The sequence below is a fragment of the Nicotiana sylvestris genome, chromosome 9, assembly GCF_000393655.2.
Source record: "Nicotiana sylvestris chromosome 9, ASM39365v2, whole genome shotgun sequence".
Classification (NCBI taxonomy): domain Eukaryota; kingdom Viridiplantae; phylum Streptophyta; class Magnoliopsida; order Solanales; family Solanaceae; genus Nicotiana; species Nicotiana sylvestris.
Window position 1 is genome coordinate 672,257 of NC_091065.1, and position 15,775 is coordinate 688,031.

A 15,775-nucleotide genomic window follows, 5' to 3' on the forward strand; every position below is an offset into this window, starting at 1 on the left:
TCCTTTGGGGTAGGGGTAAGGTCTGCGTACATATTACCCTCCCCAGACCCCACTTGTGAGATTATACCGAGTCGTTGTTGTTGTTGTTGTTGTTTTTAAATGTGTTATGATCTACCTATCGATCTTTCAATAATCTATTTGTTGGTTTATATAATTAGTGGCTCCCTTGTATAACCCGGACCTCGTGATCGAGGAGCTCGGAAATGGAGCAAAACAAAGACGAGTTAGAGAACGGATATAAATCAGTTTTGACCCTGTTAGAGAAAGGAAGCAAACTCTTGCTCGACGTAAGGTAGATTAGCTATTTTATATATTCTGAAGAAGTATACTGACACGATATTTTTTTTTTTATATATTTTAATAAAATTTAACTGGTTGTACTTGAATTTATAGGTTAATATATATCAACCTTGATATGAATAGTATTCTGTCGTAATAAGTCAACTCACAATATTATAAAAATTTATACTTTATACAAACTAAATTAAAAATCTTAATCGTTGTTAATTACACGAAATTTTGTTTTTCCTTGATCTTTAGTATGGTGCATGCATCACATTTTTAGACGCAAATCTCTTGCATGCATAAAATAAACATGGTCAAAATCGAATATTCACGAAAATACGTGATAAGAGTATCATAACAAGAAAAAAAAACTATTATAAATTATATACACCATCGGTTTAATAATTTTTTACTTATCATGTCATTTTTACATGTTATAGCAAACAGTCTATCTTATTTAAAAATTATAAATTTAATATTTTATAAGAGCTTACCTATAAATATCTTTTGATAAGCATGATAATATAAAAAAATATTTTATGCTGTCGGAATATTAATTTAAAGTTAAGATAAAAATAAAAAAGTTACCCAAAACCCTAATCAAATGCTTTTTTTTTTTAATTTTTATTTTTTGTATTGGGCCCCACCATTGCCAAGTTCTATTTTGTGCCTTACGTTTTCAACAAGTTGTTCCCCTCTATTCAAGATTAGGGTTACAATCCTATATTGCTTGTCGACCACGTATACTTGCATGTGCGTTTGGGAGCAAAAACCCATTTTAACCCCCCCCCCAGTAAGGCAAATTAGACGAGGGTTCTTCCTCGGTAACCACGCGCCAACGTGGCCGCGTCAACATGGACCACTCATATCACCCCTAAGTGCGTGGCATCTGTCCTCAGACAAGGACACTCACCCACTAACCCTACCTTCACTCCCGGCGCGTATACCACACGCGTCGGACTAATTTTTACTAGGGTTTCAAAAAATATAGCATAGTTGTCACATTCCAATTGGTCAGTCTCTTTCACTCTCCTCTGTCTGTACACATGCAAATTTCAAGAATCAGATTTAGATAAAAGGTTAAAAACTTTAAAAAAACCTCAACACTCACTCTTCTTTCCTATTCTCTCTCTACAGCTTCATCTCAAAGCAAAAATAAACCTAAAAAGGGTTTCTCTTTCATTTCGCACTCTCAATTCTTCTCATTTTTCTAAAAATTATTTCAAGAAAATTGTACAATTGGCTTCGTTTCAGTTTCTTCTTTACAAAGATAGTCGCTTTATTATCAGCCGTGGAAAAAAATTATTCTGGGTTTTTTCTGATCTGAGCTTTCGATATAGGATAAAGGTAAGTTTTTTTTAAATTTTCTTTAGTTTCTGATTATTGGGTTTTTTATTTAAGGTGAGTTGATATCTGGGTTTTGTTTTTTACGCGATTTTTTAGCTGATTCTTTGGACATGAAATGAATCCCGTACGTTTTAAGTATTTTAGTTCTTTTTTTTTCCTTTTTGTTTATTTGGTTGGCTTATTTATTTTCCTCGTCTTCTTTTACTGTGTTTATTAAGGTTGTAGCTTTCGATTTGCTTTTAGGTTTATGCTTAGATTATCGAGATAATTGGGTATTAGCAAAACCCTAATTTTGATTTTTTAAGCATGATTAATTTGTTAGATTTATGTATAGTTTTATGTGAACTGTGGAACTGATGATAAAGTTTTTCTCTTTTTAGCTTTTTAATTTAAGTCTATAAATGGGTAGTGAAGTATGATTAATTCTGGCATTTTGCACAAACCCTAGAATGACCATAAATAATTGACCTTGTTATATGTATTCTTATAATGCATGTTGATTTTAAAATGGTTGATGGCAAAAGATTGAATTTTGATGTCCTTTAGATTAGGGTTTCTAGCATGTGTTCAATTAGAAATTGCAGTGTGTTATTCCCTAAATGGTGTTATGTCATGGATATTCGACATGGTAATTATGCTGCAATTTAAGTTATATACACTAACAGTACAAATAATGTTTATATTATTGGTGTATTTTAACCTGTGGTAGTAGGTAACTTACCTTATTTTCCATCTTGCTACTTCTTCTTTTTTATCGAGTGACGTATAGTTATTTTTTGGTGACCTGATATAGTAGTTAAACTCTTAGTATTATTATCTGGCATTGCCTGTTGGTTTTTATGAACTAAGATTTTTGTGGTATCTAGCTTGAGTTGTTGCATGTATGCTCCTTATTTAAGTACCTTAAGCATGATTTGATGATAAAGTTCCAATCTTTTAAGTGTACACAAACACATAAAGACACATATGTATTTCAGTAGTGCAGATGCAAAAGGCAAAATACATTTTGTCTACCTGATAAATATCTTCGTCTAAATAATCGTAGCTGTTTGAAGTACTTTCTCTTTGAGTATCTGACCTGATTTTTCTTTTTTTAGCCTTTTAGTTGTTCTCCCTTTTACATGGAGAAAAGTATCATAGCAGTGGAAGAAACTTCTCAAGCAATTGACATCAATACTTCTGTGTCGAAATCCTTGGGATCAGTCATACAAATTGAATCAATATCTATAGACCTTGATATTCCTATGCCGAAGAAAGAGGAAGAGAAGTGTCAACATTTTTCAATACGGTGAGCCTCTAATCTGTGCAGTTTGTCTTGTTATGTTTGCTTATTTAAGTTTCTGTTTTACCTTTCCGTTATGCTATCTTTGTTGTTGACTTGATTTAGAAGCCGATTATTTTGTCTTGCATATTGATGGTCATCTTATGGATACTCCCTTATGGTATAGACAAATAGACAAAGCATCTGATAGCAGATATTGGTTCAATAAAATAGAACACTGCTATACTCGGGATTCATGTGAGTTCCCTTTTCTTCCTTTTGCATAGAAAAGTGACGGAAAAGCTTGTGAAATACCCTTACTATCCATGGTTGATAAATGTGCACTCATACACATCGGATAGTGTGGAAAGTTTTGCGAAGATCTATATCTGGTTTTACTAATATGTTCGAAATTTAAAGTTGGATGAATCATGCAGTGGCACGTGTCACATTAACTGTATTGTATGTTGAACTATTTCATCGTGGTTAGCAGCTTTCACAAGCTCGGGATTGAGTAAAACCAAACAATCACTTGGGATATTGTCTTTCAATGAGTTTATGTTGCCAAGTCTTTTTAGCCAACTCCTATGTTCTCTGTGCCTTATTGTATGATTTCTATCGTCTGGTCTGTTTCGGTGGATATCTTCTTGACTACATTTCTCATGCTGACTACAGTGGATATGTTGCTGAGATGAGAAAAAGGGACAGGAAAATTTGTTCACCTTTTGCATCAACCAGTGACTGCAGTACTACTTCTGAGGAGCAGCTTCCTCCTCTAGATGTTCCCAAATTTAGGTGGTGGCGATGCAAAAATTGCATTCACGAGATCGGTGCAGAAAGTGCAGGAGAAGAGAGTGGGATCCTTTCTTCTAGCTGCAGAAGTAGATTGATATCTGCAAACACGGCTTCTACTAGTGCTATGGCAAATGTATTGCCAGAGACAAAGCATGAGTTAACTTCACAAAAAAGTGACAGAAACAAAGCTATTATCGATGACTCTCCCAATACCAGTAGTGGCTATGACTTCTTATGTAAACCGAACAAAGGAAGGTGCACTGTAGTTGAAGACAAAGCTATCACAACTGGTATATTCTTTAATAATTCATTTACATAGTTCATATTTTGTTGTAGTTGTTGTTTGTTGTAGTTCATATTTTGGGTATATTTGTTCATTTGGAATGATAATCTTTTTTGCCTACGTGTTTATAATCCATATTGCTTTTCAGGCAACAGAACTGGTTCAAGAAATGTTAGAAATGTGATGGGATGTCCAACTATTGAGGTAGCAATATCTAAAGAACACTCAGGTCAAGAAATAGATACAAAGAGCCCAGGTAATCCAATAGCATTATTTTTTGGATATGTGTTAATTGATCGTCAATTGTTAATTAACCGGAGCTCTTTTGGTTTCCAAAACAGCTGCTAATCTCTCAAACAACAGAATACGAATTGCAATCTCTGACTCAACCCTGTCAGCGGGTAAAGTTGTTTCTCATGGAAATCTCCACATAAGTGCTGATATTAGTCCAGAAAAAGCAATGGATTCTCCAAATGATGGACAGAGCAAAGCCTCAATGGCTTTCAAGGGGTCTGATGTACCAGGTCGCAACAGTAAAGCTCTTGAAACTAGCAAGACGAAACTAACTAGGCTACCTTCCCTTGAATTGAGAGATTATGATGAAACATCTTCAAGAAGTGACATATTTTTGGCTGAAAAAAGACAGTGTGATTTGTATAATCATATTCCAAATGATCTACCGCGTCGGAAAACTCGAAAGGTGCGTCTGTTGACTGATATATTGGGTGGACAAGTCAATTTGGAGACTAGGCATGCCAAAGCAGAGCGTAATTCATCGAGTACGACGCTCTCTGTGCCTTCTGAGCTGGATACAGTTGGTGCTCCTAAGGATAAGGGATCATTTCAGAAGAAGAGGAAATTGTCTCAAGAAGATGACAGCAATCTGTCGGAGATGAGCATACAATGTAACGTGGCTAAAAGGGTCAGGTCCTTTCATGAAATTGATGATTCACGTTCAAATGAGAAGGAATCTGATGGAGAAGGTATACCGAGTGGCACCAAAAATCTGCGGATTAAGCATAGAAACGTTATAAATAAAAAGAAAAACAAGCAGCTTCGACCTGTCGATGGATATTCTCCTGAAATGCCCTGGCAGGATACAACCATGGAAGATTGTGGTTCAAAGGGATATGGTGCTGTGAATAGCTTCGTTCATTCTGCGCAAAGGGGTGGGAAATTTGAAGCTCATTTAAGGAGTAGTTATCAGTCATTGGTAGGAACAGACAGAGACTCTGATTTGTGTTGGAACAGGAATAAGTTTCCTGAAGTTGGACGTGTTCCGCCAACTCTTATGCATCCGGACGACAATAATTTCCCGGGGGAAAGTTCAACCAGGAGGAAAAATCTCGTGCCTGTGACAACTGATATGGAAATGGTGACCTCTCAGCCAACGCATGAATTATCTGACAAAGTAAGGCTAGACCTGTCTTTGAACAGCTTCAGATATTCTGACAAACATGCTGAGAATGATATTACCCAAAGCAGAAATATGACAAACTGGCCATTCATTCTGCAGAAGGGCAATAAGAGTAGCGATCCTCGAGGGAAAGATAATACGCTTGTCGAACAGTCAAATGCGCCTAAATCAGGTCAATCTTCAAGGAAAGGAATGATATATGACCTCAACCAGGGAATTTCCCAGCCATCATCAATGTGGCAAGAAATTCAAAACTCTCCAATTCTTCTTCAGAAGGGGAACCTTCATGTTCCCGATATAATGGTACTGGTTTATTTCTGTGTTTTACTTGAGCCTCCCTTTTGTTTGCAATGATTTAGTTTCCTCCCCCTCCCCTCCATTATTTCCAAGGATCTATATCAAATGGAAAATATTGCTTTTCTTTGGTTGCTCAGGCTATAAAGTAAAGCTGATGCTTTTTGTAGTTCTCGATTATAGTTTTTCTTTACATGCGACTGCCTGCAGAGAAATTTGTCATTGCGTTCAAATTCAATGCTACTTCATTCAGATTTATATGATGGAAAAGCGAAAATATTGTTAATAAACTAGCAATGATATCTTAAATAGACTTGATATCCATATTGTAGAAAGACATAAGTCTTTTATTTGGCAAAAGAAGACTATGCCCTACATATCGGATTGATTATTTTGATCTGCCAAATGGGATTGAGCGAGGTTGACAGGCTTCTGTCTCGAAAACTTGTTCTTGGTATCTTAGAAGACTGAGAATTTGATGAAAGAACATCAAACGTAAAAAAGGTAAGAAGAAATGATATTCACTTTAGACAGCCACGTCTCGCTTTTCTTTTTATTTCTTTTTATGTTCTTAAACAATACTGAAGTTACCGGTTGATCATGCTTAATACTTCTCTATATGCGTCTTCTTGTTCTATTTTTGTGGTGTTTCATGAATGTTGTAGAGTAAGTCAATGCAACTTATTAGCACAAACTTAAGGTAACTGCTTGTAGTCAGAGAAGTCACAGAGATTTGCCTTTGCAGGAAATGCCTCACCGGTATAACAAAGAAAATCTTAATGAATTTCTAGAGCGCTCAGATGTAATTAAGCATCAGAGGAATCAACACTCTGAGAAGGCTTTAGAACGAGGGTTGTCAGATGATATACCAATGGAAATTGTGGAGCTAATGGCGAAGAACCAGTACGAGAGGGGTCTTACTGAGACCAAAACCAAATGCGTGATTGAAAGAACTGATGGTATTGCAAGGCCGCATACTGAGATACGTGAGAGCGAAGCAGTGACATGGTCACGTCCTGGTATAATTAGTTTCCATCCAGCTAATACGAATACAAAGACTGATGTTGGAGCAAGCAGAGGAAGCTCCCTCCAATTCTCTCATGTTAAGAGGAACCATGTCGGGATGGCCCAGGTTGAAAGACTGCCGGTCAAACTGTTTGGTACTTTTCCACAAACTCAACAAGAATTATCTAGTGGAGGGCAAGGTTCTGATATGCATGCCATGCATATCAGATCCGGTTTTCAGCATGGTGAAGAAGCAAACCCTATATGGTTTTCAACTGTGCAGAACACACCGTTAGGACATGGAATTGCACAGAAATCCATTGGTCAGCCAAATGACAAAATGATTCAGAAAGGGAGGACTATCAGCGACATAAAGAGTGGTGATGTGAGAATGCAGAATGAGCCTCATCTTCTTTTACCCAAATCAGGAGGCAATGCCAATTTGAACGTGAAAAGTATGGCGTCTTTAGATCCTTATAATAACGAGGCAATCCCAGCTATGCAGTTACTCAGCCTTATGGATCGAAGGATGCCACCATCAACTCCTCCTTTCAATCTGGATGCAAACAAGCTCCGGGAGAAACCTTTTTCTCCGTGCAGTTATCACCCGAGGTTTCATGTGGATGGTAAGCAGAGTATTCTCAACGGGTCATATTTATCACATCATCAGTTGAAGGAGTCTACCGGGGTACACGCTGGTGGTTATTACGCAGGTTAGAGCTCAAGATCTTTCTTTCTTTTTTTTAACTTTCTTAGAATATTTTTATCTTCACTTCCTGTACATTAATTGGTTCACCATCATTCCGTGCGCAAATGAAGCAAACTCTAATAAGCTGAGTTTACAGATCAAATATCTTTCAAGTCTCCAGGACAAGAGAAATCAAGAAAATCTCATGCACCTTCTCGATGTAGTGGAAGCAAATCGGAGAGATTTGTGTCTTCAAATGGACTTCTAAGCATGACTCGACATTCTTATCCTGAGAAGGATGAGCAAAACAGAATCCCTGGCACATCAAGTTCTCGGGTGCTTCCACTGCAGGATCATAATGCTTCAAAATTCTTTGACTTGGAGGGCATGAGTAATGCTAGAGCTATATTGCCAGTCAACGAAAGTAACATTTGCAGCCTTAACCGAAACCCTGCTGAATTTAGTATTCCAGAAGAAGGGAACCCCTTCACCAGGAGTGTAAAGGATCCAAGAATTGGGAAGAAGCGAAAGCAGCGGAGAATTACAAAGGAAAAAGAAGGGAGACTACCATCATTAGGCCGTGCATTTTGAATGCCACCAATTACCTATCTTTGTTTGCTGTGGAGACTCAATTCTGCTGAAAGCATACCTCCTAATTATACTCGGGTATATCAGCTTTTCTTCTTATGATTCCTGAGATTCATAGGACATGGTTAATGCTGGTTGGTTTCCCAGCATATCCTTTCATTTACTATACCAGCTAAAATTTTAAGGGTAAAACACTCTATGATAATAAAAAATGTATCAAAATGCTCAGAAACTTTGAATAGAGTTATACTCTGGAGACAAACCTGAACTGATTCTGGATCTTGATCCTGCTTACAGGCATGGTGAATTCTAGATATATAACTTGTGTGTTGTTGTGCTTCTGTTGTCAAAATAAATAAGCTTAAAATGTGTATCTTTTGTATGTTCCAAGCATGTTGAACAGAGACAATATGAGATAATCATGAGCTTTGCTCCTCAATTTTAAAATGGTACAATCTATTTTCTGGTATATATTCTGTGGTTCTCTTTTAATTTTCATATAGCCGACTCTAACTAGTGTGAGATTTAAGCTCTAGAAATGATGGTTGCAAGCTTGTAGCTTTTATAATATGCAATTGGATACTCTTGGATGGTTTTTCCTTCAAAATTCTTAAGCAGAAAATATGGCTGGCCATAAAAAGGACAGTATGGTGCACTAAGCTCTCGTTATGCGCGGGGTCCGGGAAAGAGTCGGGCCATAAGGATCTATTGTATGCAGTCTTATCCTGCATTACTGCAAGAGACTGTTTTCATGGCTCGAACTTATGACCTTGTGGTCATATGGCAGCAACTTTACCAGTTACGTCAATTTCGCTGGCCATACACTTCCAATTTCACAGTAATGCGGAGGCTTATTTCTTGGAACATTTGTTCCTTGTAGTTAACTCAGTTGAAACACTTTGATGGTTGTCTCTTAAATTTTTCTTGTTAATTAGAAGAACAAACATTCCAAGGTAAATATTATATAGGGATAATTTCACTTTTGATCCCTCGATTATTGATGAATTCTAATTTTGGTCCTTGTGATAATTCATTGTACATATATTACCATGAATTTAGTAAAATATGTGTTTTTGGTTCTTTACATAGAACATAAGTCACATTTAGATTTTTTTATTAGAACTATATTACCATTCGGTGAAAATAGCACGGGCTAGCCAGTTTTCGGACTGGTAATTGAAAAATAGCTAGCGTTTGCAAAGTCATTGAAAAATAGCCACTATTTTACTGCAACACGGAATGTTCCAGCATAATATATTGGAGATTGGTGCACGTGTGTATGAACTTCCAGCATACGGAAAGGCATAATATATTAGAGATTGGTACACTTGTGTATGAACTTCCAGCATACGGAAAGTTCCAGCATAATATATTAGAGATTGGTATACTTGTGTATGAACTTCCAGCAAATTATACTGGAACTTCAACACACGAAAAATTTCAGTATAATATACTGGAAATTGGAGCACATGTGTAAGGAGTTCCAGCATATTATGCTGGAACTCCAGTATATTATGCTGGAAGTTCACATGTAAAAGTTTCGAACTCAAGTATATTATGCTGGAATATTTTCCGGATTTTGAACAATGTTTTCGTTCAGATTTATCTTTACATGAAAAGTTGCTAAATTTCGATTATTTTTGAAACTATTGATATTTTCAATTACCACTTATAAATGTGGCTATTTTTGAATTTCACCCTTAAACTGACATAGAGTAACGACACAAATTAACATACCACATGGGTATTTAATCAATTTAATAGTTAATAATTCGTTAATTTGTGAAAATTTCATATTAGAAGGATGAAAATACACATTTTAATTAATTGAAGGTTAAATGTGCTTAACCAGATACATAAGAACCAAATCAAAATATATCCATACCTGGGTATTTAATTACTACTATAGTATAATTTTATCTAGACTTGATCACAACACATTTATTTTGCTTCTTTGAATCATATATAATCCAGATTTAGGGATGCACGAATCTAGCGTAAGATTAAAGAGATTTCTGAGATTGTAATTTCCAAAGAGCCCTTTTCTTGTTTAAAATAATTCTCTGAATATTTGATTAATTCTAGTAGAGTCATTCCATTTTCATAAATTTTTGTAAATTTAGAGAATTTAAATTCATTAAATTATTTGAATTATAAATTATGGTATGATATTCTTATTGTTAAACTAACTTCTCAATTACTAATTACTTTAATACTCCCTCCGGTCCACAATAACTGAGCATTTTACCTTTGGCACACCCATTAAAGAAATACAAACTCCTAGAGAGAAAAAAGATATATTCACTTAATTAATTGTTACCTTGACACATTGGAATATGTAAATAATGGCAAATGTTGGAACACAAAATTAATTCCTTCTTGATTATGTAAATGGACACTTATTTTGGATCAAAATAAAAAGTAAAATGGTCACTTATTATGGACCGAAGGGAGTATTATTCTTCTATTATTTTTAAAAATATAATAACATCAAAACAAAACCATTAATGAATATGATGAGATGGATAAAATCTCTCTACTCATGGCTGAGGGAGAATAGAAGCTACGGTCCGGCCGAACCTAATAATTTTGGTCAAACCTACATATTTGTCTAAAAAATATTATTGAATATATAAAAATTATTAATTTAAAATCTAATAATTTAAAAGATTTCAAATCCCGAAGTCATAAATTTTAAATCTTTGCTCTTTGTCTCTATAACTCTATTACTCCATTAAAAAATTCAAGTATTTCTTAAGAGTTAAATTGGAAATAGTGAAATTTCAGAGTTTTAGACTTTAGTGTTGACAGCTCAACGTATGGGAACATCGACGACGCTCGTTCTCAGCGCGTGTGCAGCTTGCAAGTGCGTACTTCTACGCGCGTTCATGTGCGAGTCCGCTAATTATTTTAGCTTTTTGTACAAAAGTTGTGTTGGTTAAAGGACAACCTCAAGTTAGGGCAAACGTACGATACGCGGTAAGTGAGTCACGAATAAAGCAACTCACGTACTTCCCTACAAACAATTATTCCAATTTTTAACCAACGTATATTAATTAATATAATTAAAAAAGAAAAATAAATTAAAAAAAAAATTACTATAATTTAATGAGTATCAAGGATTATGGTAGAATAGATAAAATATCTCTTTTATTTTTAATCAGATGTATTGGATTTAAGTCTTGAGAATAAAAAAGTCTTGCTAAGAAGCACTTGTGACGTATTCGAATTCCTTAGGTTCTCGATATAGATATCCAACATCGAGTGAAAAATTAAAGAAAAGAGTATCATTTAATAGGTTATCAGAGGCGGACCAGAATTTTACACGATGGGGGCGCATAATTCTGTTAAACCAGTGTCTCCTAAAGACTTTTAGTGTTCAGGGTGTCAACTGCTTTAAATTAACCATTTTTAAAGTATATACGTATATATATATATATATATATATATATACAGGATTTCATCTGGAGTTTACGTGATCCGGTGACCCCTCACTCATACACATGGGTCCGCCTCTGGTTATAATGTGTCAGTTATTATATCTCATACTCCGCATAAGAAACTAAAATAATAAATTCATGTTATTCAATGGCAGACGCATATGGTGGCAAGTGGATTCAGATGAACTCACTTCATCAAAAAATAATATTGTATATATGTATAAATTACGATTAAAGATGCATAAATTTAAATATTTTATTTGAACCCACTTGACAACTACTATATTACGACTAAAGTTATGTATTTTTAAGATTGAATCCGCTTGGATAAAATTCTAGGTTCGCCATTGATATTATCGAGAGAAAAATTCTATACTTCTTTGCTGGAAAGCTTTATGTGGATAAGTGGAACAATGTAAATAATTTATATGGTCCACGCTTGCGGTAGCGAAGTTAGAAATTTTTTCAAGGGTGTTCAAATTTAAAAAAAGTGAAAAAATTTCCAACAAAAGGGTGTTCAATGTGTTATATATATATACCTATAGCTCTAAAACGTAATATTTTACTTATGTACACAGTACAATTTTTCGACGAAGGGTGGTCAGTTATCACTATGTGGCTTCGCCACTGCACGCTTACAGTACTATATGACTACCTATAATTAGGTTTTAATTAAATATAATCTAATTGTATAAGACTTTCGAAGAACTAAATATATGTATTATCCAGAACTAATTAGTCGTGTGTTTTTCATGATATTATTATGCAATCTTGAGGTTTGTAATACTAACGATCTTTTTCAGTTTTCCACTCGATATTCGGGATACACATTGGACCTTAATTAATTCGGGTAAGACCCATTAAAAGATGAAGCGATTCCTATTAGAAATTTTTTCATTCACAGAGTTCGAACCCGATATTTCTTATTTTATTTATTAGGGATTGACACGAAAACCTGATACTAATAAGTTCTTCTTTCTTATTTTCTATTAAAAACAAATCTGATGATCCTTCAACATTTGATATTTGTTTGATTCTGAAAGACCGATGATGTTCAAATTAAACAACTAAATAAGAAAGAATATATATTATCTTCTATATTTGTTTTGAAAAAAATTAGAAATTATCTTCCATAGGGGTATATATAGGATTACAATGAAATCACCTTCGTCGGAAAATTATAATATTATATTAATAAGGTAAAATGATGATTCCTTTTTTTGCTTATATATAAGTTACTGAATTCCTTTGGCAGAACAAATTTCTTTTTGAATTCATGGCTTCAATGGTATTAAATTCGTATCACAAGAATATATTGTTGGATTTTGTGAATGGATGTGAATGGAAAATGAAAGAAATATTTTTCGAATCGCACCGCTCCATCTCATCTTTTCACTGTCTATAATTTAAAAGTTTGTCCTCATTTTCCAAATATTGAAAATTATAAAATTTCTCCCACTTTTTTGCGTCTTTTTTCCAAAACAAAACATAGGTATCATGTGTGATTTGCTCCGCCATATTGCATCCACTGGAATACTACAGTTTAAAGTACCGCTATACCAGTGTGAGTAATCCGTTCTATTCTGGAGGAAATGATTTTAAACATCGGTGCTAAGAGGGAATTAAGTTCCTTAAAAACATACTGTGAATTTAATAGGCTCGGATTTAATTTTGTTCTTCCTATGTATTTCTATTTCTATTTTACTTTGCCGAATTTTATATTTTGAACACAGATTATTAACCCCCACTTCCAACCGAGAGGTTGTGAGTTCGAGTCTTCCCAAGCGCAAGGTGGGAAGGTCTTGGAGGGAAGGATGCCGGGAGTCTATTTGGAAACAGTATCTCTACCCTAGGGTAGGGGTAAGGTCTGCGTACACACTACCCTCCCCAGATCCCACTAAGTGGGATTATACTGGGTTGTTGTTGTTGAACACAGATTATTAACATATATTGCAAAACTACTTGACTTGATTTTGATGGATCAAGAAGACCAGGTCTGCTTACTATTTTCGATTGAAAATGCCACTAAATATAGAATATCTGGAACAATTTGAGGTGAGCTTTAATTTGGAGGATTATTTTTTTTCACTTTCATATCAATTATGGAAAGAGAGATCGAAACTCTTGTTCATGCAATGGGCGGATCTACCATATAATTAACGAATTTGACAAAACCTAATAGACTTGTCACACAGTTTGTATATGTGTTTAGATACTCACACAGGGGAGAAATTCAAAAATAGTTAGATTTACAACTGGTCGTTTAAAAATAACTCAGTTTCAAAAGTAATCGAAATTTAGCCATTTTTCATGTAAAGATAAATCTGAGCGAAAATACTATTCAAAACCCGGAAGTACGCCAGTATATTATGCTGGAGTTCCAGCATAAGTATACTTGAACTCCAGCATATTATACTGGAGTTCCAGGATAAGTATGCTGGAACTCCAGCATAATATGATGGAGATTATGCTTGAGTTCCAGTATAAGTACACTAGAATTCCAGCATAATATACTAGAGTTTGGAGCACCGATGTTCCAGTCTCTAGTATATTATATTGGAGCCAACAAAGTATACCGGTCCAGCATAATATGCTAGAGTTCATATACAGGTGCACCGAACTTCAGTATATTATGCTGGACCGGTCTCTGTTGTAATAACATAGTGACTATATTTCATTGACTTGGTAAACGCTAGCTATTTTTAAATGACCAGTCCGAAACTAACTATACCGTGCTATATATAAATAATATATTCTGAACTTAGTAAATCTGTCTTATTCTAAAATTCAAAACTCATACACTTAAAATTTCAATTTGCGCGTCTTTAGGTCGTTTAGAGCAAATAATTACCTTTGTTTTTTTTTTTTTTTGTTAAACTTAAATATGGCATTTTCCTTACCTACCTCAACTAATAGTAGTTTAAAAGTGGCATTATCATTTTAAAGGGAAATTCTAATTTATGTGTGTCCAATAAATTTTCCTTGGTCCTTATCAGCTTATAGAGATGATGTTTTCCACCAATGGTTGAGTAAGAAGGATTCCTAATAAACAACCTTTGATTCTCGAATAGAGAATCTTTAGGAGAAACGCTAAGCCACTAAATATCGGAAAAGGGCCTAATATATTCTTGTACTATAAAAAAAGATTTAAATATATCTCATGTTATACTTTCGGTTCCAATATATTCCTGTCATAAGACTATTGGTTCAAATATATCCCTCTTCCGTTAAGTTTGTCCAAGGTGGACATCAATCCTACGTGGCACTAACATTTGATAAGATAGATGCTACTTGGCATACCACCTCAACGTCCCTGACCCATTTTATCCCTCCCTATATTTTTTTTTCCACCACTAAAATTTTTTTCTAGAGGAAGAAAAGTTTAGTGATGGAAAAAAAATAGAAGGGAGGGGTAAAATCGGTTTGGGGCGCTAAGGTGGCATGCCATGTGGCATCCACCTCATCAAATATTAGTGTCATGTATTAGATGTCCACCTTGGACAAACTTATTGGAAGAGGGGTATATCTGAACCAATAGTGTTATGGAAGGGGTATATTTGGACCGAAAGTATAACAAGAGATATATTTAAACCTTCTCTTATAGTATAAGGGTATATTTGGCCCTTCTCCGCACTAAATATTAAGGAGAGGAATATAAAAGATTCCTTCTTAAAAAAAATAGTTTCATGTTCAAGTTTTGGTGGGTAGGTTATACCCGATCCCCACAATGCTGATGGAAAGTAACAGGTATCTGATGAAATTAATCGAAATGTACCGTTGACTTGGACATCATTATCATAAGAAAAAATTTGATCCTAGTTTGTTTAATATAGGGTAAATGATTCATTAAGATATACTTATTTTGGTAATAATGGTAAAATATTACAATAAATAAATAAAATAATTCACTTAAAGAGCACCTACTGCGCCGTGGCCACCTTCTAGAAGGAACGTATGGATGTTACCTCTTGAAAGAGGGACTTGTGTATGTCATGTCGGCAAAAAGAAATTTTTTCTCAGAAATATTATGTGGTGGAATGGACGAGAACTCCACCTTTATTCGGAGGTGTTGAGTTTGAGCTTTAAAAATAGAAATATTTTTCAGTAAAAACCAATACTCTTTTAAGAGAAATTTCACATAGCTCGAATTCGAATTAGTTAGCCAAATATAGCTACCACAACTACTATATATGGCTAGGCACTCAAGGGTGGATGTAGGGTATATACTTTACGGGTTCAATTGAACCCATAACTTTCAACGCAGAGCAAAACTTATTAATATTGCAAAAATTCACGCAATCAATCTTCAGAAATATTTAAATAACAAATTGAATATTTACTACTAAAGATCTAGTTATGACAATGCAGTAAT

General features: G+C 34.7%; 1 protein-coding gene across 1 annotated transcript; it reads left to right on the top strand.

The window, feature by feature from the left end:
- The first annotated feature begins 1,419 nt into the window (after nt 1-1,419).
- Nucleotides 1,420-8,410, top strand: LOC104233255 (protein EMBRYONIC FLOWER 1-like). Its single transcript, XM_070156555.1, has 8 exons — nt 1,420-1,632; nt 2,730-2,920; nt 3,569-3,978; nt 4,120-4,227; nt 4,313-5,382; nt 5,488-5,691; nt 6,428-7,400; nt 7,533-8,410. The coding sequence occupies exons 2-8, from the start codon at nt 2,754-2,756 to the stop codon at nt 7,964-7,966; spliced, it is 3,366 nt and encodes a 1,121-aa protein (XP_070012656.1). The 5' UTR covers nt 1,420-1,632; nt 2,730-2,753; the 3' UTR covers nt 7,967-8,410.
- Nucleotides 8,411-15,775: the final 7,365 nt, after the last annotated feature.

What these genes read in the sequence shown, in the direction of transcription:
- LOC104233255 (XM_070156555.1), top strand. Translation starts at nt 2,754, where the DNA reads ATGGAGAAAAGTATCATAGCAGTGGAAGAAACTTCTCAAGCAATTGAC. An exon ending in CGCATGAATTATCTGACAAA is followed by an intron (nt 5,383 to 5,487) that starts GTAAGGCTAGAC and finishes TTCATTCTGCAG; the next exon opens with AAGGGCAATAAGAGTAGCGA. An exon ending in CGCTGGTGGTTATTACGCAG is followed by an intron (nt 7,401 to 7,532) that starts GTTAGAGCTCAA and finishes CTGAGTTTACAG; the next exon opens with ATCAAATATCTTTCAAGTCT.